At 39.2% G+C, this 25722-nt stretch overlaps 1 protein-coding gene across 7 annotated transcripts in view; it reads left to right on the plus strand.

Annotated features, from left to right (window-relative positions):
• The window catches only part of LOC126266816 (uncharacterized), a 342237-nt gene that overhangs the window by 285956 nt on the left and 30559 nt on the right, over positions 1–25722 (plus strand). For all 7 annotated transcript variants that reach the window (XM_049971388.1, XM_049971423.1, XM_049971406.1 and 4 more), the window contains one exon: positions 10932–11167. In XM_049971388.1, coding sequence (XP_049827345.1) covers positions 10932–11113 — 182 coding nt within the window. In that variant the 3' untranslated portion in view covers positions 11114–11167. The remainder of the gene's footprint in view (positions 1–10931; positions 11168–25722) is intronic.

Consider the following 25722-nt stretch of genomic DNA (forward strand, 5'->3'; position numbering starts at 1 on the left):
CAGATTTTCTATTGCCTATGTATTCACTTGTCGTTGTAGATGGAAATGGAGCTTTGTCTGTCCACACAATGTTCCGTGGTCATTCATTGTCCACTTCCATGCAAGCGAGAAATCCCAGAGTGGACGTTTGCCTTGCTGGGAAGTCAGCAGGAAGCAACTCCTTAAATGGGTGATTTTGTATGGACAGCCATGCTGGATGTTTCGTGCGATTTTATGCACGATCGTTGCAAGCATGTCCAACATTCAGGTAATTCCCCGTGCACTGAATTTTGCACACCACTATTTCTCCTGTAGTGTTGCGGTCCCATCTACAGTTGTCTCTCTGCCACATTGCACTTCAAAAGAACCTGTCTTTTCAATTTTTGTAACCATACCCTTCATACTGTTGAGTGTCTGAAATTACTGCAGTGCTACTGGTCCACAGTCACCGTTCTTGTAGAAGAGCCTTACCAGCAACACGGGAGACAGTCATGTTGGGTGCCTTGGGCACAAACTGTGGAACAGCTGTGTGCCCCATGTCTGTTGGTGTGCATATTCTGACACAGTGTCATCTATTAGTCAGATTTTTTATTTAACCCCCAATGACAGTTCCCCTGGCATCATTAATAAGTTGGACAAATTTGACGTCATTCTGAGGAATGGTTCTCTTTCTACAGCATTTTGAAACTGGAACTTCAATTATGGACACTTTGTATTATATGGTACTTGTGAGCTGTGAACATAATCTTGATTTTTTTTTCTCTCTCTCTCTCTGTCTTGATAACATCCCAAGCAGCTTTTTTTGTTCATTATATAAGATATGTGGTTGGTTGAACATTCCATGGATATATTGCTGGTTATAGTGTTCAACAGGTGCAATATTTTGGCTGTCTAATGTTTTGCCATTGTCAGATGCACTGACAAACTGACCTCCCATGGCTGCTCAGCTGGTTGTTTAGTCAATATTTATACACTAGGAGAAACTGAACAATCGCAAATACAGGACTATTATAAATGATTCATTCGCTTTCAAAGCTCTGATTCCCAAAATAATACATCTATGATTGGTGTGTGAATAGAATTGTAAACTCATGAAGTTTGCGTTTTGCGCAGCATGTGGAATTAAGAGTCAAATGCCGTGACAATAAGGTGACAGCAAGGAAAGAGTTTTTGTATGTTTAAATATACAAGATGTTAAACTGTTACAACAGTTTAGTGTGGATTCAGAAGGAATTATAGAAGAGTCACCATATAAACAGAGAGGTGTGCATTGATACCAACAATTTAGGGGTGCTGGTTGTTGCTCAAATGTGGAAGATGCAACATAGAGAGGGTTCAGGGAAAATTTCATACACAGTCCAAATCAATCATCGATCTGCACAAGCTACAAACTTGGAATACCACAACAAACTGTGCAGAAGATTTTGTGATAGCGGTTAAATTTCAAACCATACCATCTGCAGCTTATGCAACAACGACAAAAAAGGGGGGGGGGGGGGGAGGGGAACATTCAGTTTTCTATCAGAATGCATGAAGTGAGGATGAACATTTCACCTCCCAAGCTGATATTACACAATGAAGAAACATTTCATTTATTAGCAGAGATTAATCTCAACAATGAGAGTGTGTAGGGCATTCAAAATCCTCATGAAATTGTACCCGTGAATGAGATTCTCTGAAGGTTTGTGTTTTCTGTGCAATGTTACAGACGAAGTTGTATGGGCCATTTTTCTTCTATGAGAAGACTGTGACAGGTATCTCTTATCTTGATATGTTGCAGTTGTGGTTGTTTCCACATCTGACTACTGATTCTGAGAACTTTATCTTCCTACAACATGGAGCACCTCCTCATGGGAGCATCACTGTTCGTCATTACTTAAACAACGAACTTCTGCTTTGCTGGAATGGACGTAGCAGTGAAGATGACGTGAGTCTGTTCTCTGGCCCCCCTAGATCACTTGCTCTAACCCTTTGTGACTTTTTTCCTTTGGATGTAAATTAAGGATGGTGTTTATGTACCCTCACTTCCAAGAATGTTGAAACAGCTCAGAGAATGAATCAGTGCTGCTGTGATGACTATTGACAAAATGTTTCTGCATAAGGCGTGAAACAAAATTGACTGTCACTTGGACATGTATCACACAACCAGACAGGCACTTATAGAACATTTGTAGAGTGGAAAATGCAAACTTGCTGAGTTTATGATTCTATTCATGCATCTCTCACATTTATACAAGAAATGCATTGGAAAATAGAACTTTAAAAATGAAAGTATCATTTATAGTAGCTATGTATATGATTATTATTGTCCTTGTAATTTACTGTCTTGATTTCATTTGCATAGTACTGGGTGGTTACAATTAAAGTGCAACTACACACAGAGGCTTACTGTGGGCTGTAATTATCATATGCAAGTGGATATTTTAATGTGTTAATGTGGAACCAGTTTACACTGGAAAAAAGTTAGTTCTAGTTATGGCCAGCATGTGCAAATCTAGCACTGTGAACACAAGAAAGACGCATAGAAATGTTTCCACATATGATGGATTAAGAATTAGACCTGGGCAGAAAAGGTCAAAGAAGTCAGAAAGACATAATGTTGATTTTATTATAACTGCACCTTACTCAGTTCGTTCAGTATGAGCACCAGAGATGTTGAAGAAAAGCTGTTTAGTGACAGATTTGTGCCTGGTGGGTGAAATTAGAAATAATATTTTTCAGCATTAATCAGTTCGACATTAGTGCATTAGCATACCTATCAAGTTTACTGCCATGTGATAATTACAGACCACAATGGAGCTTTATGAGCAGCTGTATCTTAAATATAACCATCTGGCACTTTTTAGTCAAATCAATCAAAATAAAAAATTTTATTACCCCATAACGTACAAAGTCAAATCACAGATCTGATGTACTGGGGACTCGTCAACATTACATTTACATTACAATTTCAATTTGTATATACAGTTTTACAAAAACAACATATCAACACTCCAGTTTACATGTATCACAAAGTAATATAGAACAGCAGTGTTTACGTAGTAAACATATTTTTAAAATCATTTATTTTACACAAAACTGCTAAGCTTAATTTACAGGTGATGTTTCCTTGCTCAGACTTCCACATCATCATTCATAAATTCTTCTATGGAGTAATAACATTTCTCCACTAGTAACTTGTGCAGGTTTGGTTTCAGTTGCCCTAGCTCCATGCTGTTTATTTGTTTCTTTTTTAGCATGTTGTAGATTTTCATGCCCATATATTCTGGGGTTTGTGCATATAACTTTTCTGTGAGTAGGAAGCATGAAGTTTGTCTTATTTCTAGTGCTGTATTGATGCTCAAAATTGTTGTCTGTGAATAACGTAGGGTTACTGTACACAAAAATAATCAGTTCATAGATGTACAAACAGGGGGCACTTAATATTTTTAGATTTCTTAATAGTGGACGGCAAGATTCTTTTGGTCTTGCATTACACATATTTCTAACAGTTGATTTTTGTAATTTTAGTATTCTAATGATTTTGCTTGTATTACCCCAAAAGATAATGCCATACTTTATAACAGCTTCAAAATAGCTGTGATAAACTACTTTTCTTATCTCCATGCTAGTTGAGTATGACAAAATCTTCATAGCAAAGGTCAGGCTGTTTAACTTGTTTGCCAAGTATTCTATATGTGAAGACCAGGATAAATTTTGGTCCAAATGTATTCCTAAGAATTTAACACAATCTGATTCTTTCAGTTCCTGGTTTCTGCAGGCAATATGAATTTAATTTATTTTACAGTTTTTAGTTTTATGAAAACAGGGTCTTTGTTATATTTCAGCTCCTTGCGCAGTTGTCTTTTCTTCCAACTGGATATTTTTATTCCAGTGGTGATCCAATTTAGCTTATTTGACACCTTTGTGTGGAATACTCTAAGTGGAAATATTTCATTAAATACATGTAGAAAACTTTCTAGAAACCTGTTAAAATGTACAGAGGTTGGAGTTTCATCTTCAACTTGCCACTCCACCTCTTCTAATTTAGAGCAGAACTGTTTTAAATTTCCAGCAGTAAAATGTCTTTTGCTATAAGTATTTTTAGTACTTGGTTCATTTGCATTTGCTATTTCAATAAACAGAGCAGAGTGGTCTGAGAGTCCTAATTCCACACATAACTTCTTTGCATCATCAAATTTATAATTTGTTAAAATGTTATCAATACAACTTCCTGTATTTCCGTTTTCCCTTGTGATTTCCAGGAAGTTTACCTTGAAACCAAAATTTTCGATTAAGTCCATAAACTTTATTGAGTCATTTGTCTGATTGAATAAGTTTATATTGAAATCAGCTGCTATTAATACCTATTTCTTTTTCTCATTGATGACTTTCTGTAAAAGATTTTTTAATTTTGGTAAAAATAATTTTGTTATCTCTACACCCGGGATTCTATATATAGAAACAATAATAATATTTTGTGTTTCTAATTCAATTGAGCACCTTTCAAATACTCCTTCTTGAAATCGTCTTTTACTTTATATTCTACAGAGTTATTTACAAGTATGCCCGAGCCCCCATGAGTTCTATTTTTTCTACAAAAACTTGATGCTACATTGAAATTTTTTAACTTATTTAATATTATGATATTATCTTTTGTAAGCCAATGCTCGTTTAAACAAACAATTTTAACATTTTTACATTCAGAGAGTAAAATTTGTATTTCATCAATTTTATTCATTCTTTCATTTTGATGGGTTGTAACCATGCCATTTACTTTCAAGTGCATTAGAAAAGTGCTGTTTTTTTTTTTTTGCCTAAGGTTTCAAGAATAGTTTTCTTTATAGGATTATTACACTTCCTATTCTCTTTTTCCTTCTTTACAGTTTTTGTTGGAAATGTTTGGGAACCAGTACAATCATGAATATAAACGTTTCTTACCTTTGTATTTGCCTTAGGCTCACTGGCACTAAAAAATCCTTTAAGTGCAATGGTTGTTTGATTTTTCTATTTGGGAGTCGAGTGGTTGCTGCTGTCGTACTGGCTGTTGCTGGTGGATTGATTTCTGCTGCTGGGCTGGCTGTTGATGGTGGGATGGTTTCTCCTGCTGGGAGTCGAGTGGTTGTTGCTGTCATACTGGCTGTTGGTGGTGGATTGGTTTCTGCTGCTGGGCTGGCTGTTGATGGTGGGATGGTTTCTCCTGCTGCATCAGTACATAATATGCCTTCAAGTTGGTGAGAGTGATCTGCTTCTTCTAACGAGATTGTAGTTTTTGGTTTAAACCAATCCGTAATTTGTGTTTTTCTGGCGATTTTTAAGCTTGGTGCATGTGTCCTCACGACACAGGTACTGGTAAATAGCTTTTCTGCTAAAAGTTCTTTTCCTAATTTATTTAAATGGAGTCCATGAGCTGTGAAAAACCTTCGACCTAAGCCATGTATGTCAATAACTTCTACATTCTGAAAGTCAGAACATATTTCAGAGATTTGTTTGTTAGCAGCACAAATTTCACGGTTTACACAAGACCAGACAGGCAAGCCATAAAGAGGTGGTATGTTTACAACGCGAATAGTGGTGTGTATTAATTTGTTTAAACAGTTCTTCAGTTCTTTTGTTAACTTGTACGTTTCATTCCGATAAACATCGTTTGAGCCACCTAAAATTACGACAAAATCATCTTTATTTAAGTTGGATATCTGAGCAGAATTTGTTTGTTCTGCTATCTCACGAAACGGCGCTCCTGGTTTGACAAAGCCTGATACCTTTAAATTACATTTTTCTGTCAACAGTGCAGAAATTCCACGTCCGTGGCTATCACCTAACACACAAAGATCATTTTTAACTTTTTTTGCACTCGATGTTATGGAAACACAAAGATCGTTTTTTACTTTTTTTGCACTCGATGTTATGGAAACATGTATTTGCCTAGAAGCCATGTTATGTTTCTGCACATTTCCTACAGGGAATATCTTCCCTACGCTAGACTCCGTGTTAGATATTATTTCACATTGTCCACTGTTGTTTACACTGGTAGGCCTAGTAGGACGTCTATTTGATTTGTTTTGGTCGTTATTTTCACTCTGAAGTGTGAGTGGTTTTTTTACGTACTTTGGACTCTCAATTCCCACTGACGCATTGTAACCAGTTGTGCACATGAGTTTTCGATCTGCTTCAGTTTTCTGTATCACATTTATACCTGGTAATTTGCTTTGGATGTTACTTGAAGCTGCTGCTTGTAGCTCGCGTTTTTCGTCTCGAAGATTACTGATATCTTGCCACAGAATATCAACGACTAGCTGAAGGCTTTGTAATCGTTCGTTCAGCGTCTCGATTTCACTTTTACAGTTATTTCAAACTCCATTTTTTACAGTAAAACTATAACTTTTAGTCACATTCCCATCACTTGCTTCTTTATTGAACATATATCCTTATCAGACACACAACAGCTACATGGCCACCCGGTGTATTTCATTCTCGTTACAATTTTGCACATCATGCCCCAGTCCTCTTCATGCATCTATCAAATTGGAAATACAGAACTTTGGAGGAATCACATGATACGGTGCAAAAGAGGGGTGGAAGGGCAAAATGTATACTTGCCAGAGAACGTTGCAAGAGTGGAAGAAACCTTCAGCTAAAGTCCCAGGTGTACTGCACACAAGCACATGCTGCAACTTGAGAGAACAGATCACAGAGTATGGTGAACATTGAACAAGGAACTGCAATAACCCTCATACAAAATATAGGTTGTGCAGAAACTGAATGTTGGATGACCTCCTAAAGAAACTAAGCTTTCGCCAGGAATTGTTGGAACTCAAGAATGACAACCCTGGCCTGTGTAACAGTCTGATCCTGGGTGATGAGGCCAATTTTTATGTCTCAGGTTTTGTTAACAAGCATAACTTTAGATACTGGTCGCATGAAAATCCTGAAATGAAATGCTTCATGAAATGCCACTTCACAGTCAGGAACTGGAGGGTCAAATTTGGGAAGAAGTTAATCGATTTCCAGTGCCAGTCCTGCGAGATGTGATGTCTAAGTTCTATAAAAGACTTTAAATGTGTATGAAAGAAAAAGGCAGCCACCTTATATGATGTCATTTTCAAGTGCTGGGTATTTTAAGTGGCAGGCATTGTAAATCCAGGTTATATTTTTTATAGCATTGCAAATAAACTTGTGTCTCAGATGGAAGTTTCAGAATTGCCCATTTCACTGCTGCACCTGTTATTTTGTTGTTTAGAACATCTGTTCTGCTTGCATAATTTTTGGAGACTGTAGAACATCGTCATTTTGGGGATTATTGTATTACAGTTATGTTTGGGTGATGTTTAGCTCATTTAGTTTAGTTCATTAGTCTCGTCTCTGTTCCAGAAAACTATGTTTGTTTTATCAAGTGAGGTGACACCATTGCTAAGATTTACTTGGATTTTGGACAGAGGGAAAACAACCTCCAGCTTTATATTTTCGGTTTTTCCCTAAATCTTTTGAAAAGAAAATGGCCAATTTCCTTCCTCATCCTTGCTCATTCTGAGCTTATGTTCTATTTCTAATAACCTCATCATCCATTTTGTGGGGAGAGGCAAGTGTTGATAAAGATGCATCAAACAACTGTGGTTTTTTTCCTTTGAATCCTATTCAGAGACCAGTTTCAGAAACTTATATTTCAGTTATTAATTATGTACAAAGGATGAAAAATTTCTTAAATCAATAACATAAGATTAAAAGATATACATATAAAAATAATTTCTTTTTTCCTTAGCAGAATTTTACTTTCGACACTTCTACATTTCATGAACGCATCACCATTTCCCAAATTATTGGTTGATTCAGCAAGCCCTGTGCTAATACCTTAGTGAAGCTGAATATCAAAACATGCATTCTATTCAGCAATGGTTCACTGAATGTGAAAAATTTAGGCTGACAACCTATTCGCAAAACCATTTTCAGCATAAGGCTACACAGGTGGGTTCAAACAAAAAGACAGGCCAGGAAGTGAATTCATAGATGGAAATACTGATCGAGGAGATATATTCAAGCTCCCAGAAATTGTATCCATTCTTACTGCAGAATTCATAGTGATTTTAGAGGGACTTAAATACGCAAAAGTAGTGGAAGAACAAACAATTATAACTTTATCGGGCTCATGCTCACCACTGATGCTGTTAAAAATGCTACAATGTCTACAGTACCAAAATTTATGTAGTGTATCAGATTATAGAAGCAGTGCATGAACTTTCTCATGTAAAAAAATATGAGCATCATTTTAAAGATAAAAGCACACAGTGGAATAAAAGTAGATAATCCGTTCTAGGAAACTGTATGCAGTGGTTCAGTGAAACATGATGAAGTGCCACCCAGTGATATCCTTCACAACATAAGGACTATGATCAGGAGCTCTATAAAATTAATTGCCAACAGTCTTACAAAATTAAAGGGAGGCACTATGCCCCAGTGGTGCCTATCTCCCATCACATCTTTGGCACCAAAACTTCAGATAAAACAGTAGCTTTACAGTGACTTCGCTTCAATCGCAGGAGATCCCAACAACATCTCTGTGATCTCAGTGTGATCACGTCATCTTTGTGTGAATGTGGCAGTGATCACATTTCTTCGGCTACCACAGAAGGTTTCAAGAAACCACAAAACTATTATAGTATGTGAAGATATCTGAAAATGCCTTGCCTGCGGACATTAAAACCCTTTTAGCATCAGAAGACACATGGTAGTCTATACATTCTATATAATACTTGTTTTTTTAAATAAACCATCTTTTCTTGCAGCAATGTAATTTATTTTTCCCATTCGCACTTTGCCTTTTTCTTACTCTAAGGCACCTGAAGTGGGATCTAAAATGACAGTTTTGTTATTTTTGTATTATCAGACAGTTGACATAGTTTTTTGTGTAAATAAGTAGTTAGTTACAGCTTATTGGCATTGCCGCTTCCTCATCTGGCATGGAGGCTGGGCATTTCCTCATCTGGTCTGGAGGCTGCACTGCCACTTAATTTCCACAACATAAGCACAATTTTGTACTCCGAACTTTTTCTTTCACACTGTTCACCATGTTTCTGCTTCTTCTTTATGGTGCACTATTATTCTTTTGCCACTAGTTATAGCTATTTATTTGAACACTGTGCTTTGAAAGACATAAATATTGTGAGTTCATTATTTGTTTCCGCCTGTTTGGTTTGTTTACCTACACGTTGCCAAACTTACAATGTATATGTTCAAAACTAATGTCTATTAATGATGTTCATACCTGCGTGTGTGGGGGGGGGGGGGGGGGGGAGGGGGGGGGGGGTTGAGTATGAATGAGTGGTGATCAGGTGATTTCAGTTTTGGTTTAAGTGTTCTGTGGACAAGCAAGTTAAAAGCTGTCGGGTGATATTGTTATTGTTACCATTATTGTTATTATTATTATCATCCTCTTTTGGTGTGGTGCTCTATTATTTTATCCGTTAGTGTAAAAATGAATTGTTTGGTATGTGAACTGGATCATTCAACAGGGTTTTCTTTTCTGCTTTGGTTTCCTGTATGTGGTAATTTTTGTGCAGGGTTAGGAGGTGTTTTTTGTTGTGCTTGCTGTGGAGGACGGCCACCTAGCCGGCCGTTGTGGCCGAGCGGTTCTAGGCACTTCAGTCCAGAACCGCGCTGCTGCTATGGTCGCAGGTTCGAATCCTGCCTCAGGCGTGGATGTATGTGATGTCCTTAGGTTAGTTAGGTTTAAGTAGTTCTAAGTCTAGGGGACTGATGACCTCAGATGTTCAGTCCCGTAGTGCTCAGAGCCATTTGAACATTTGATGGCCACCGAAACTAACTTATCAAGCTTCTATACAATTTGATAACAAAGTGTCAAACAAGAATAAAGGAAGAGAGATTTTTTTTGCTTTATAATATATTAAATATGTTAATTTACATAGGTTGTTTTCTGAAGTTCATCCTAAAAGGATGTCACAGCTAATTGTTGTTTTTAAGGTCTGAGGCTGACTGTGTGGGTGGTGTCAGAAACCCATTAACAAATTAAAAAAGAAAAATTCTTTACATCATAAAATAAGCTTATGAATGTCATAATAGAGCATGTACTAAAATAAGTTTCACCAGCGGCATATCGTGACACACTTTAAATTTTGAACTCGTCACAGAAAAGATTTCTTCTTCACAAGTAATGCACATTCTGTCGACTCAATGCATGATAAACAGTGCTGTTTGAGAACATTCCAATGTCTACTTGCTCAGCCACATTTCTCAATTCCTCTGGATTTTAATATGATATGATTATTTGTTCCTTTGGGAAAATGTTCATGAAATCCAGTTCTTTTTACAATGTATCTGGCTTATGCAATAATGAAATTCAATTTTGTTCACCAGATGCTTTTTTAATGTGCTACAGAAAATTATGCTTTGCTTACAGCCATCTCATGGTTGGGTCTTGTGAAAAGAGAATATTTCATTTGACTCGTCCACACAACTTTGCTGTACATATGGCATTTCGATAGTTTGCTACAGCTTATCTGTAAACCAGTCCCATTGCTAGGTCTCTAGGTCAACCAGGTTTTTACAGTGCATTGGTGTTCCTCACTTTGTGTTTCATTGCACCATAGTGTAGTCACACAGACCTGAAATTATCTGTTTTTACATCAGTAGCACAATGTTTTTTAAGCACCCAATAGAAATTACAAGAGATGAGCCTCTGCCATAACACTTTTCCTGAAAAATAAACTGCTACACATAGAATTATTCAGAACTACCTTGGACCTGAATAGAAATAAATAAATGTGTGTTCCAAACTCATTGTATTTACCTTGATTTCTATGCATGTTGTATTGTTTTTGAGTAATCTTCTACACGGAAATATTTTGAATTTGTATATCATTAAGGTCATTCACTTCCAGCAAATATAAATGAATTCAAATTTAAGAGTTTTGATGTGTACTTGAAATAATTACTGATATTTCACATGAATTATGTTACAGATTCTAAGTTGACACAAATTCCACTTGTGGTTCTGGAACAAATGGACCTACAGTTGAAACAAAATAAGAAAATTACACAAAATTTGGATCTTCAGACATCAACTACTCGTTGCTGCTGTTGTCAAGTATTGTGTAGGAGCATTGCCACCCAGACTGACAGCAGTCACATGAAGCAGAACTGAAATAACTTTCTGAAAGTGAAACATTTGTGTACTTCTTTGACATTTTGGAAACAGGTATGTTAATTTCAGTGTTATGAATTGTCATGTAACAAAGTGTATCACAATCAAATTTGTCCCTACATGTTCTCCCTCAGTATGTAATTTTCATGTAGAGTTTGTCTTCTTGCTGGAGTTAAGAGTAAAGTTATGCACTGCTAAGCAAGGTATTCAGCAAGCTCCAATCTAACATTGAGAAATCTTCATTAGCCATTCCTACTACAAATTATCTGGATTCAAGGATTGAAAAGTTTTTTTTGGTAAAGCTAACTAGCTATGTTTATTGTAAAACTGTGTGACAAGAGTATGTATTGTGAACAGCTATGTGTGTTTATTGACAAAAGTCATTATTTTCTTTGAAAAAAAATCAGCTGCCACTAGGAGATAAAACAATAGCTGTTTATTGTAACTGAGGAAGTAGTAGGTGTCGGCCCCCCCCCCTCCCCCCCCAAAGAAGCAGCTTTCTTTTTGTTTTATTTGTGTACATTTAACATGAAAAACAACAAGCAATATGGAACTTTGTTTTTATTGGTCTTATATTCTATGAAAATGGCTTTTGGATAATATATTGGACAAGTGAATTTATATGTATACAGGTGAGCATACATATTTAAAATTCAAATAATACACGTCATACCTTTAAATATTTATATGGAAAGTGCAGGATGAAATAATTACTATTTTGAAAGGATAGATCGTTACTCACACATTCATGGCTACTGGCACCAGATGCTAAGACTGGCTGCAACAACATCTGATGATGTGAGCAGTAATATATCTTGTGTGAATTGGTGGAGTAAAGAGTATACATGGAGTAGGGAAAGGGAAGGATAGCAGGGTAAGGGTGGGAAAAGATGCTAGTGCTGCCTGTAGGAGCATGGAGTGTTGTTATGGGGACAGGAGAGGGCTGCTGTGTGTAGCATCTGGAGTGGGGGGGGGGGGGGGGGGAGATGTAGATTTGCACGTGTGTGTGTGTGGGGGGGGGATCCTGAGTCTGGTTGCGTTGACAGTGGGTGGTAGTGGGATGGCACAAGTAAACTGGCATAAATGAATTCATTGTCGATCTGACGGTCATCAAGGCAGGGTTCAATGATGAGGTGTTGCCAACATGATGGAGATGCATTGTGGAAGGAAACCATGGGCTTCAATGTCAAACTTGCAGGTAATGTGTGTGCACAGTGGTGGAGAGGACTAGCAGAGATTGACATAGATCCTTGTCTGGGAATTTGACACTGATGATGGACCTATGACCATCCTGCCAAAACAAAATGCCATGGGCCAGCTCCAGTAGCAGCTTGTATTGTCATAAGAAGTCTGACAAATAAGTCACTAATCAAATCCACCTGCTCACCAAGATGACTCAGGAGAGTAACAAATTTAGCACAGTTATCAATTTCTCCATGTGCGGTCATGATGGCAAACTACATTGCCGGTTGATCAGCGTGGAACAGTGAAAGCTTGAATGTTGATGGAAAGTAGACAAGGGTGAAACAGCATACCAAAGCCTGGCACAGTAAGTACAACAGCAGCGTCAGTAGCTATTAGTTCACATGACTATAGCAACAGTTACAATGAGAGTGGCAGAATTGTGAACATGCGTGACTCGGTGGGCACTACTTACATGGACAAGGATAATGGTACTGGATGTAGCACAGTCTGTTACAGGAAAAACACTGGAGAAGTCTTGGGTGCGGCAGAACCACTGTGCACACTTGGTAAAATGCCTGTCTGGTGCAGCTGTTCAGGTGGGAGTGTAGACACATGCAACACTAAAGGCGTGACATACTCAGGTGCAGAAAATGGATGAGAACATTGCACATCTGAGGAACACCAAAACTGTCACAGGTGCAGTGGACACCCGATGAAATGTATGTTTGACAGCATTGTTCAGGTAGAAAATTGTCATGTTCTCAGTCGGCACCTGGCATTGTTGCTTCCCATCTTTGGTTTTAGGCACAGTCTGATGAGAGGCACTCAGTTATATGGTGTTGTAGCATGGCACGTAACAAAACGTAGTGGGAAGTCTTTTTGCAGTAATTGTGGAACATAAATGTCAGGAAATCCCCCAAAATGTTGAACATTTGCACCTTGCCAAACATGCAGCGTTTGGGCTTATCAGTCGTACCTTTGCCAGTACGGGGCAGTTGTTATACATTACTCCTCTAGGGTACTCTGATTCCGTTAGTGCATTATCCGATATGACACAGTAGTGGTAATACAAGACCATGATTAATCAGTTCACAGGTACGAAAACAGTAGCCCAGCAGAGTGATGTGTAGCACTCTCCCCCACCAGTGAGAATAGGATTGACAACCCCAACTGCTACACGTTTGGTGAGGTACACCATCTGGTGACGTCACACATTCTACATTTATCTTCCACATTTGGTGTATTTTCCAATGTTTCGGCCCCATGTGGCTTGTCTTAAATTACTTGTCTCAGTGTCATCTACATCGCTTTGAGGCATTTAATATGAATATACGAATTTCCCTGTATATAAACTGATGGAAAAAAATCACAGCACCAAGAAGGAGCTCTAGAACATAATCAGAAGTTGGTAGGCATGTTTCTACACCTGAATGTGATGTCTTTTCAGATTTTGTGCCAGTCACAGAAGAGTGGTGCTAGTAGCTTCAATATGAGGTTGCAAATCAGTTTTGCTTTAAATAAACACTGTAACAGTCATGAGCATTAGTTACATTTGAGACTGGATGTGGTGATGTTAATCAAGAATGTGTTTAAAGCAACAAAGACACCATTGTCAACACTTCACCGAGTAGGAAGGAGGTCATGTAATAGGGCTATGAGAAGCTGGATGTTCATTCCGTGATACTGCAGTAAGACTTGCCAGGAATGTAGACACTGTACATGATTGTTAGCAGTGGTGGTCACAAGAACATATGGTTGCAATAAGAAAATGTTCCACATGGCGCTACCGAGAGGGAAGATCATTATGGTCATTGTATGGCTCTTGTCTGTCATAGTGCATCTGCAGCAGCAGTTGGCACGACAGTGGCACAACAAACTGTTACAAATCGTTTACTTCAAGGACAGCTCCAAGCCAGATGCCCTGTAGGGTGCATTCCACCAACCCCAAACCCCTGCCATTAGCAACTTACGTTGTGTCTAGAGAGAGATCATTGGAGGGCCTGGTGGAGATCAGTTGTGTTTTATGATGAAAGTTAGTTCTGTCTCAGTGTCACTAATGGCTGTGTGTTGATTACAATTACCATATGTTCTTGTGATGCCAATTGTCGGCCTGCAATCAGCCTGTATATGTGCTAGACATATTGGACCTATGCATAGAGTTATGGTCTGGGGTGAAATTTCGTATGACGCAGGAGCAGTCTCTTGGTTATTCCTCTCACACGAACTGCAAAATTATACATCAATCTGGTGATTCAACGTGTTGTGCTGGCATTCATGAGCAGCATTCAAGGGGCGATTTTCCAACAGGATAACACTGGGCACTGCTGTTGTAATCGAACATGCTCTAGAAAGTGTCGACATGTTGCCTTAGCCTTCTTGATCACCAGATCTGTCTCCAGTCGACCACATATATATCATTGGATGGCAACGCCAGTGTCATCCACAACCAGCATTAACCACCCCTGTATTGACCAATGAAGTACAACAGGCATGGAACTCATCCACAAACTGACATCTGGCACCTGTACGACACAATGCATGCACCTTTGCATGCTTGCATTCAAAACTCTGGTGGTTATACTGGTTATTAGTCCATCAACACTTCACATTTGAAATGGCTTATCTGACGCTTAAATTAATTTGAAATCTTGCAATTTTTATTACATAAATGGATGATAAATAGTTTGGACAAAAAGAGAATAGAAGCTTTCGAAATGTGGTGCTACAGAAGAATGCTGAAGATTAGATGGGTAGATCACATAACTAATGAGGAGGTATTGAATAGGAAAGAAGAGGAGTTTGTGGCACAACTTGACTAAAAGAAGGGATCGGTTGGGAGGACATGTTTTGAGGCATCAAGGGATCACAAATTTAGCATTGGGGGGCAGCGTGGAGGTTAAAAATTGTAGAGGGAGACCAAGAGATGAATACAATAAGCAGATTCAGAAGGATGTAGATTGCAGTAGGTACTGGGAGATGAAGAAACTTGCGCAGGATATGGTAGCATGGAGAGCTGCATCAAACCAGTCTCAGGACTGAAGACCACACACAAACAAATATGTTACCTGGACAAACGTATTCCAAAAATATCATTACTCTACAGTAATTATTTTTTGGTGTTGCAATTTGTTTCCATCAGTGTAAATTCAGGGGGAGAGGTTTTGAGAAGGCCTTAAGGCTTTAACCAGGAATTGGAGGTTGTGTTGGACTTCTAAAATGGGATCACTCTGGCAGAGTTTGTAGCTGAAGTAGTAGGACAGTTGGTGTAAGACTTCCATCAGGTAATCTCTGAATCTCATAACAGTTCACAGCCTCAACACGTTCTCTCCCACACGTGTAACTGGCCCTCCTTGACTCTGTGTACCACCCTCCTGGATGCTGACGTCCTCTCCTCTGATGGCTGCGTCCACACCTTTGTCCTCATTAAACCCACCAACCACCAACTGTATCTTCATTTTGACAGCTGCCATCACTTCCATACCAAAAAATCTCTTCCATAAAATTGGGCCACTCTGTATCTACAGTGATATGAATTCCCCTGCCCAATATGTTGAAGGTTTCACAAAGGCCATCACATACAGGTATTATCCCTAGCCTAGCCCACAACAGATTTCTTTTGCCATATCCTCATACACATCCAATACTCCCACCACCCCCAAGAACCAGCTACAAAGGAGTGTTCCCTTCATCACCTAATAGCATCCCATACTGAAACAAATCGACCACATCATTCTCAGAGCTTTCATTAACTATCACCATGCCCTGAAATGAGGGCCATGTTATCAAAGATCCTTCCCACCTCTCCTAAAGTAGTTTTCCGTTGCCCACCAAACCACCACCATATCCTAGTCCATCCCTTTGCCACTCATGCTCCTAACCCCTCGCCACAGGGATCATGTTGTCGTTGTTGTGGTCTTCAGTCCTGAGACTTGTTTGATGCAGCTCTCCATGCTACTCTATCCTGTGCAAGCTTCTTCATCTCCCAGTACCTGCAACCTACATCCTTCTGATTCTGCTGAGTGTATTCATCTCTTAGTCTCCCTCTATGATTTTTACCCTCCACGCTGCCCTCCAATACTAAATTGGTGATCCCTTGATGCCTCAGAACATGTCCTACCAACCGATCCCTTCTTCTAGTCAAGTTGTGCCACAAACTCCTGTTCTCCCCAATTCTATTCAGTACCTCCTCATTAGTTATGTGATCTACCCATCTAATCTTCAGCATTCTTCCATAGCACCACATTTCAAAAGCTTCTATTCTCTTCTTGTCCAAAATATTTATCATCGATGTTTCACTTCCATACATGGCTACACTCCATACAAATACTTTCAGAAATGACTTCCTGACACTTAAATTTATGGTCAATGTTAACAAATTTCTCTTCTTCAGAAGCGCTTTCCTTGCCATTGCCAATCGACATTTTATATCCTCTCTACTTCGACCATCATCAGTTATTTTGCTCCCTAAATAGCAAAACTCCTTTACTACTTTAAGTGTCTCATTTTCTAATCTAATACCCTCAGCATCACCCGACTTAACTTGACTACATTGCATTATCCTCGTTTTGCTTTTGTTGATGTTGATCTTATATCCTCCTTTCAAGACACTGTCCATTCTGTTCAGCTGCCTTCCAAGTCCTTTGCTGTCTCTGACAGAATTACAATGTCATTGGCGAACCTCAAGGTTTTTATTTCTTCTCCAGGAATTTTAATACCTAGTCCAAATTTTTCTTTTGTTTCCTTTAGTGCTTACTCAATATACAGATTGAATAACATCTGGGATAGGCTACAACCCTGTCTCACTCCCTTCCGAACCACAGCTACCCTTTCATGCCCCTCGACTCTTATAACTGCCATCTGGTTTCTGTACAGATTGTAAATATCCTTTCACTGCCTGTATTTTATCCCAGCCACCTTCAGAATTTGAAAGAGAGTATTCCAGTCAACATTGTCAAAAGCTTTCTCTAAGTCTACAAATGCAAGAAATGTAGTTTTGCCTTTTTTTTAATCTAGCTTCTACGATAAGCCGTAGGGTCAGTATTGCCTCATGTGTTCCAACATTTCTACGGAATCCAAACTGATCTTCCCTGAGGTCAGCTTCAACGTTTTTCCATTCGTCTGTAAAGAATTCGCGTTAGTATTTTGCAGCCGTGACTTATTAAACTGGTAATTTGGTAATTTTTACATCTGTCAACACCTGCTTTCTTTGGGATTGGAACTATTACATTCTTCTTGAAGTCTGAGGGTATTTCGCCTGTCTCATACATCTTGCTCACCAGATGGTAGAGTTTTGTCAGGACTGGCTCTCCCAAGGCCGTCAGTAGTTCCAATGGAATGTTGTCTACTCCTGGGGGCTTGTTTAGACTTAGGTCTTTCAGTGCTATGTTAAACTCTTCCCGCAGTATCATATCTCCCATCTGAATGGGTGGATTGGACAGGTCTTGCACCTGGGTCTTCCACGTGGACAGAGATCATATCCCTGTGGAAGACAGAGGTGTAAGACCTGTCCAATCCACCCACTCAGCACGTCCTATTGTAGTCTTGTCACAGGCTTATCCTACCTCATCAGAGGCCAGGCCACTTCCAAAAACAGCCACGTCATGTACCAGCTCTACTGCTGTCATTGTATAGCTTTTCATATTGGTGTGACGACCAACCAGCTGACTACCAGGATGAATAGCCACTGCCAAACTATGGCCAAGAGCAAAGTAGGCCATCCTGTGGTACATCATGCAACCAAACATGACGTGCTTGATTTCAATGACTACTTCACAACCAGGGACATTTGGATCCTCCTTTCCACCACCAGCGTTTCTGAAATGTGCAGTTGGGAGGTATCCTTACAACACGTTCTCCACTTTTGAAATTATCTAAGGTAATCTATTGCCCCCACATGCACCATCCAAGTTCCGCCCCATCTGCCCTATCACCTATTTCCAGTTCACATCCCCCACCATCATCTGGTCTGCTCTCTGCCTTCTCTGCTGCTTTCCTTTTCCATCCCCCTTCCCTGCCTCCTCCCAAAGCTTTCTGATGCTGATGACCACCGTCTAGCATTTACACACTCTATCAGGAAGGTCTGCCTCCTCTCCTCCACTCATACTGTGCTATCCCTACCCCTACCCCTATCCCTTCCCCACATCATTGCTGCTCCCAATCTACACCACCATTGGATTGTGATCTCAGCGGCCAGAGAGAGTGGTCATGTATCCATGAAGTGTGCTTGCGTGTGTGAATATGTTTGTGTTTTCTTTTCCTCCTGAAGAAAGCTTTTGCAAAAGTTCAGCGTCAAATAGTTTTTGTTGTGTCTGTCTGCAACTCAGCATGTCATATTTAAGGTGAGTAACACTCTATCTTTTTCATAACGTTGTTCATGTTACAACCTGAACTTTCAGTGTTTGGCACTTAAGAATGTTCTGCATAAAAGATTAAATAATAGATTTTCAGCTACAGTTATGCATTCTGCAAACCATGGCAACAATATTTTTTTAGAAAATCATTTTACCATTATTGCAGTGTAAATACTACATGATTAGTGTAGTATTTTAACTTTTTCTTCACTTCATTGGCCTGTTTAAGTCGATGCATAAAATATTACAATTGTGATATAAACTTAGCTATAACAAATTCAATTGCTGCATTGTAAAAATCATATCTTGTGCATTTTACGACTGTCATATCATGTTCCATTTAGCTTTCTGCTTCAGCAGCAGTGTATGTTGTTGATGTGTCATTCATTGGCAAAGTTTTTGATACTTACGATTGGGCATAACCACTAAAGATGTTTTAGGGACAAAGTTGCCTCCAAGGTATCTGTAAATTTTGTCCCAGGTATTTTGCAGTTATTTCAGCATACCTGATACTGAAGTTAAATCAGTGAGGCTAATTTAAAGTTATTTTTTGGTGTTCAGATAAACATTGCTCCAGACAGATTGAAGCCCAGTTTGCGAGTATTGGTCTCAAACATGGAACAAGTTAGCTGTTCCTAAGCTGTGGAAATCACTCTTGACGACAACTGTCGAGCAGTTGGAACCTTCCTGGAATAGTTCCTGGGCAGTTGAAAATCATTCTGTGACTACTGTCAAGCAATTGGAACCTACTGAGGATAGGTATTTTGGATGAAGTGCTGACACTCTTGTACCATATATACCAAAAATATCTCAAGTGCTATACTTTCCAGTGGATACTGTACCCGCTGCGGGCTGAATGTGTCACCGCTTGTCCACTTGACTGCAGTGGCTTGTTCGCAGTAGAGGTAGGTGTCCTGGGGAGGCAAGTCAAAGAACAACTCTGGGAGCTATACGCATTGCCATAACCAAGAAGTTCAAGGTGGTGTCTTCCACTGAAACTGAAATTGAGCCAGTGAGAGACACTTTCACCTGTTAGGAAGCCTGCTGTGACCAGTGTTGGGGTAGGGTGGGGCACAGCAGAAAGAATTGCAAACGCAAAAGGGCAAGGATCTGTTAATCATCAGCACTACTTAAAATATATTGCGAATAATTGTACTCCTGAAGACAAACGTGAGCGTGAGATCTTGTGCATTCCACATGTAATATGGACACCTGATTCAACATTATAAAGAGGCTGTTTCAACAACCATTGAGGTAACAAGATGCAACCATGTACAGACTGGTGGTGCCTGTCTAGGGTCAAGTGCATTACTTGAATCATTCCAGCAACATAGTGAAACTGAAGAAGACCTCATTGGTTACACAGTTTTATTGAAGCTCATACTCTGTAACATAGGCCCCCAGAACTGATACACGGCCCTCTGGTTCTGGTTCTTGTTCCCTATTAAAACTAGTACCAGTGACCATGAGTAACTAAAGTGTTAAGGTAGCTAAAAACAAGTAGGAAGATTTACATGTTCAGTTAGCTAGATAAAGAGGCAGTCTGAAAGGAGGGCTCAAAACATTTGCTTTTAGGGAGAAGCATGTGGAAGAAATGTGGCTAAAGTTTAAAAGAATAATTGACAATACACTGGATAGATATTTATCTAGTACTACAGATCATGATTGGAGGGACCTCAATGATATTAAAGCACTATAAATAAACTTGGAAAGAAATAACAACTATTGTATAATAGGTATAAAACAAAGCATAGGGATATAGAGAGATCTGAATAGAAAATGTTTGGCTGACAAGAGGTCAATGCATGAAACCTGCAATGACTACTGTGGTACTATCTTATTGAAAGTTCTGTCCCAAATCACAAAAAAATTCTGATCAGATGTAAAGGCTGTCATTGTTGGTGTCCAGATGCTCATGGGTGACACACTAAATGAAATTGTGTATAGTAAAGCAAAAGCAGAAATTCTAATGATAGGAATGAGCCATTGAAACAGTCCAATAATCGATCTGCAGTTCTCGTATTTTACTGGATTTTCCTATTTCTTACGTTTTCTGTCAGCTACTGCACTATAACAATGCTGCAGGGTTCCTGCTTTTCCCTCATGAACTTCAGTCTGCAGTATTGATGATGCCAAAAGAGACTTTTTATTCTGCCTAGTGGAATAATATACCCAGAAAAGTTGAACTCATTGTATTTCCTATAACTTACAATCCTAACTTCTTATTAATTGACTGCGTAGGCATAAAACTCCAGCTAGGTGTTTGCATGGGTGCATCTCACAAGAGACTCGAACAATTTTTTGACAATAAAATCTGAACATCAGTTGTCTTTTCGGCAATGATTTCTTTGACATCATGGAGGTCATGTGCACTCCATGTCCATCACTTGCAGCCTCACAGAGCAAACAACGCCACCTAGAAGGTAGAAGTGCCAATCTACAGCCCTCGTCACCTATAGCACAGGATTGGTACAACTTCGATGTGCACAATCCATCAAAAACCTCCCAAAAGTGGGGTGATTCCTACTTACTATCTACCTTAACCCTTTCAGGATGGAGTGTGTTTCCCCAAAGTGGAGCAATTCGGCAGCACTGTGCGGGTTCTATATCCTTTAGGTTTCTTTCGTTGCTTATAAAATCTACAGTTTGTGACTTATCGGTGTAAATTTTTTTGTAAATGAAGCTTAAAACATCCTCTTTACTGGCATACTATTTTCATTATTCCATATTGCGCATTTTTTGAGTTCGCAGTGGTGTTAAAACAGGAAAAAAAGGATTATTTTTTTTTTTTTTAGAGGGGATGCATTGAATTGACATACTAAAATTAGTTGTATCTTATTCTTTAAAGTTTTATCTCTTATGGATGGGACGTCCATGGGAAGAAAAATAAAAAGTCCATTTTGAGGGTTGAAAAATTTGATTTATGTCAATAACCTACAAAATTTCATAAAATTTGCTTAAAACAAACTTGTCAATTCTGGCATATCGATTTTTCGATAGGCAATCATATTTTACAAGTCCTTTCGGTACTTTGCTACTTTGTGATACCTGTTGAAGCACTCAGGCACATGAAGAGACGGTTTGGACAGACAAGTTTTGCAAAAAAGGGGGGAACCATTTTCGCCATCCTGGCTTAAAGCGATCACTGCAAATGACACAGTCACCCTGTTTCCCGGTGTCCATTCTTGCAATAGAATGGTACAGGCCATCTATCCTGTATAGGTCATAATGTTCAGAGCGTGGCCTCTTTCTCAGTGGGATTGGTTGAGCCCTGACATCGCCCACAAGCTCCTTGATGAGATTCTTCCGAAACTGCAAATGACTCTTTGGTGTCTCTCCTCCTTTCATTGCTATGATGACATATAGCAAGTAGGCGTTCACGATCCCCACCTGAAATTAGCCAGAACAGTTACCTTTTTGTCAAAATAAAAGTTTACTAAGTAGGCCAAGGCCTATTAGAAAAGTGAATATTATACCTCGAATAACCAGAAGAAAATTTTCCTCCTCCATTTGAGGGATTTTCTGGCAAAATGGTATGATGCGCACTAGTCATCGGCTCTGCCTATGGCTCCCATATTTGCCGTGTAGTCACAAATCATTGATTGCTTCAGGAACACCTCTTCACTGTCTCCCCGCTTTTTGTGGGCGATTTCTTGCACAACACCTTTGTGATGAGTAGATTCCATGATAACCGGCCTGTTGTCTTTCCATGCTAGAATAACTGCCACTGCGTTCTCGAATGCCTTCACATCGCCCTTTTTGAGTTTTGACAGCTTTTTTCCCTTTGCCTGCAAATAAGAATATTTATTGTAAATTTTGTGCAGTCCTATTTTGCAAAATATTTAGTGAAATAAGCTGATTACCTCGCCCAGTAAACCTTTTTGGTTTGCCATTATTGTCCCGATTAGATGAGTTTCTTCTTTCTTCAATTCCTCCGCCAACTGCAAGCTTGTATAGTATCTGTCGGTGTGCATGTGCCTATGTGCCTCCCCTGAGCTGGGCAGTCTTGCTGTAGAGTTGAACAAACAAATGAAGGACGATTCGGAACATAAAGGGAAGTTCAGGGTGCACCAAGGACTCCGTCGTAGGAGACCCAGAGTAGGGCTCAAACTCCGAAATGTATCCTGTTTCTGAATCGGCCAGGACATAGACTCGTAGTCCCCACTTTCTGAGGATTATAGCACTTGGAACATAATTCTTCCTTTGAAACCGACATTAGACTCATCCACTGCAATTTTTTCCACTGGAGAAAAGTATTCTCGACACGTGCTGTCAATGAAATTGGCAACATTCTTCACATTTTGGGCTCAAGTAGCTAATTTTGATGACACCGAGGAGCTGGAGGACAAATGTGAAAGGCCCGGTAAAAGTTGCAAAAATCGGTCACAGCAAAATACTTCTGGAAAAAAGTCCTGCTTTGTTGTCCAATCAGTAGAAAAGTAGGCTTTTATGTGTCCCTTTTTTTATTCATTTGTCGCCATGTTGAGAATGGTACTTTAAAAAGCTTTTATTTCTGTCAGTCACATCATGCCAACCTTTCCACTACAAATGGGGTTTCAAGGGGGCTCATTTTTTCAATCTTATCATGGGCGTATCGGTTTGTCTCAGCTACAATGTCATTCAAAAGCACTTCAGAAAAATATAGTTGGAAAAAATCCAGGAAACTCCTACAATTTGTCACTACTTCAGAAATTTTTTCCCTTTGTGGCACGAAATCGATGCCATTAGGAAGCTCCCGTATTCCTGTAATATCTGTCCATACACCACTACCCCCAGGAGCACCACTATTCGCGCCACAGCCATAATTCAAATCACCACCATCCTCTTCATTTCCCTCTTCATTTTCTTCTTCTTCATCTTTTTCGTCATAACCACTACTTCCTGACCATTCACTCTCACCATCACGTTCCACTCATCATTGCTGTCATTCAGCAAACGCTCAATGTCCTTAGTAGATAAATGAGCCATAATTATGTAGCCACTAACACAAAAATCACCACTTTATTCAGAAGACAATAAATTAATGAAGCGCAAACGTAAACACGACTGCAGGTGTCACGTGAGCTCCCTAGCAACATCACAAACAATTAGCAGAGTGCTGAGGAGAAGACTGGTGGGAGAGAGGTTGAGCATGTGCCGATCACCCGTACTGCATGTGTAGTTCACATTTTTTCCAACAGAATGCGCCCCATCCCGTGTCGATACTCCAAGCCAGTCCCTAGATAGTGCTGGGTGTGTGACACAACAATCGGGCCACATCCACGGGCCTCACGTCCCATAGTGACTGCCAAGTCGGGCCACATATACGGGCCTCGTGTCCAAAATGAGTTAACTCACAAACATATTTCGTCAGCCATTGGAATTAAGGATGTGGAACATCTCATTCTACAAATGACATGTTACACCTCATATTCCCCCCACTGGGACAAAGATATTGATCTCATAGACTTTAATTCTAAAAAATTTTAAACAATTATTTAACGTTACAACTTCTCAAAATACTAATGCTATTAGCAGTTCATGTCCCTCTGGGTCTTGCATAAAGTTTCATTCAGTTCACCTCATATTTCACCAACTACTTTCCATCATTTTAAGTTTACCAAACACAGAAGCTATTTTCATTTCAGCTCCCCATAGGACTTGTATGTAGCATCTTTCATTGCATTCTTTGTTAATCTTGGGTATAATTTCAACTCCACTCCATAATACGGGGAGTTTAATTCTGGGATCATACTTTAGTATTCACCTTTTGTTCTTATTATCTTGGATACATGATATCTACTGCACTTAGTTATTGGTATTCTGACATGCATGAACACTTTTCGTAGGTTTCTCAACATATTACAGATAGCCAGCTATCTTCTTTTATTTGCTACATTTAGATGACACTGGTTTACCATGTTCTCTCTCTCTCTCTCTCTCTCTCTCTCTCTCTCTCTCTCTCTCTCGCTCTCTCTCTTTCAGGTGTTGGCATAGGTATCTATTTACACTGATTTGCAATTTAAATTATTTCATTTAATTCAGTTACTCAAGGAGTTACTTCTGACATTGGAATCAACAATCTGTTTACATTCTCGCAAGCTCAAATACTTGCATCCTTAAATCACTGTAGAAACTACTCAAATTTATGAAGTTTAGTCAGCCAGGCCCATACCATATTACTCTAGTCTGGAGAATACTGCTATAACTGGAACATACTTCTTGTGCTCATTTACACCTCATTCTATGGCCAAATACTTCTCGGTTATGTTTCCATGTCAGATGTCAGTGTCCCTTTACAACTATCCCTTCAGAAAAGCGGCAAGTGTCCTTTCTTTCAGGGATCCACCCTATAAAGTGTAAATTATCCTTTCCATAGGTCCATGTACCCTTTATTCTCCTAAAATTTTGCCTTGGGGTACATTGCACCATCTTCTTTCAATTCCTATATGAAGTATCTTACCTTGCTTATACTCTCATTAGTAGAAGATGTTCCTCCTCCTATGCTCAACTCTCGTGGTCACTACCTTAGGTACAGTCTAGTTTTACATTAATATTTACATCTCTTAGCAGTTCTGCACTGATATTGCACCGAAATTGTGAACTAATAATCTGTTGTCATATGCTTCTCCTTGGGTGATGCCTTCCACTAATAACTCTGTTCCACTTGCCCTGCTTTGCTATAAGTATGTTTACCTTATTCTGTGATTAATGTGTTGAACTTCTTTTGCATTTTCTCCCTGTTCCTGATCTGCTATATATTGTCCAACGTTTTATGGGCATTTATCCATATGAATACTGAGTGGTGTGTGTAAGCGTCTCCTAATCCTTATAATACTTACATTACTGAGTATATTTACTTGATTACTCACCAGTTCACTAGTGTCGTAATTGTTAACCTCATTCTTCAATAAATATAATTCAGTTTTTCGTATTTGTGATTTTATTCCCACATCAGAACATTCCCTTTATGACAAGAAGATTCTGTTTTATTGACTCCATTTCTCCATTGTCAAAATAATTGATATGCTCCTGTATGTCTGTCAGCTTGTTGGCCAATATGCTATGTATGCACTAGGAGATTATCTACCCGCA

This window comes from Schistocerca gregaria, chromosome 1 (assembly GCF_023897955.1).
Source record: "Schistocerca gregaria isolate iqSchGreg1 chromosome 1, iqSchGreg1.2, whole genome shotgun sequence".
In the NCBI taxonomy this organism is placed as follows: Eukaryota; Metazoa; Arthropoda; class Insecta; order Orthoptera; family Acrididae; genus Schistocerca; species Schistocerca gregaria.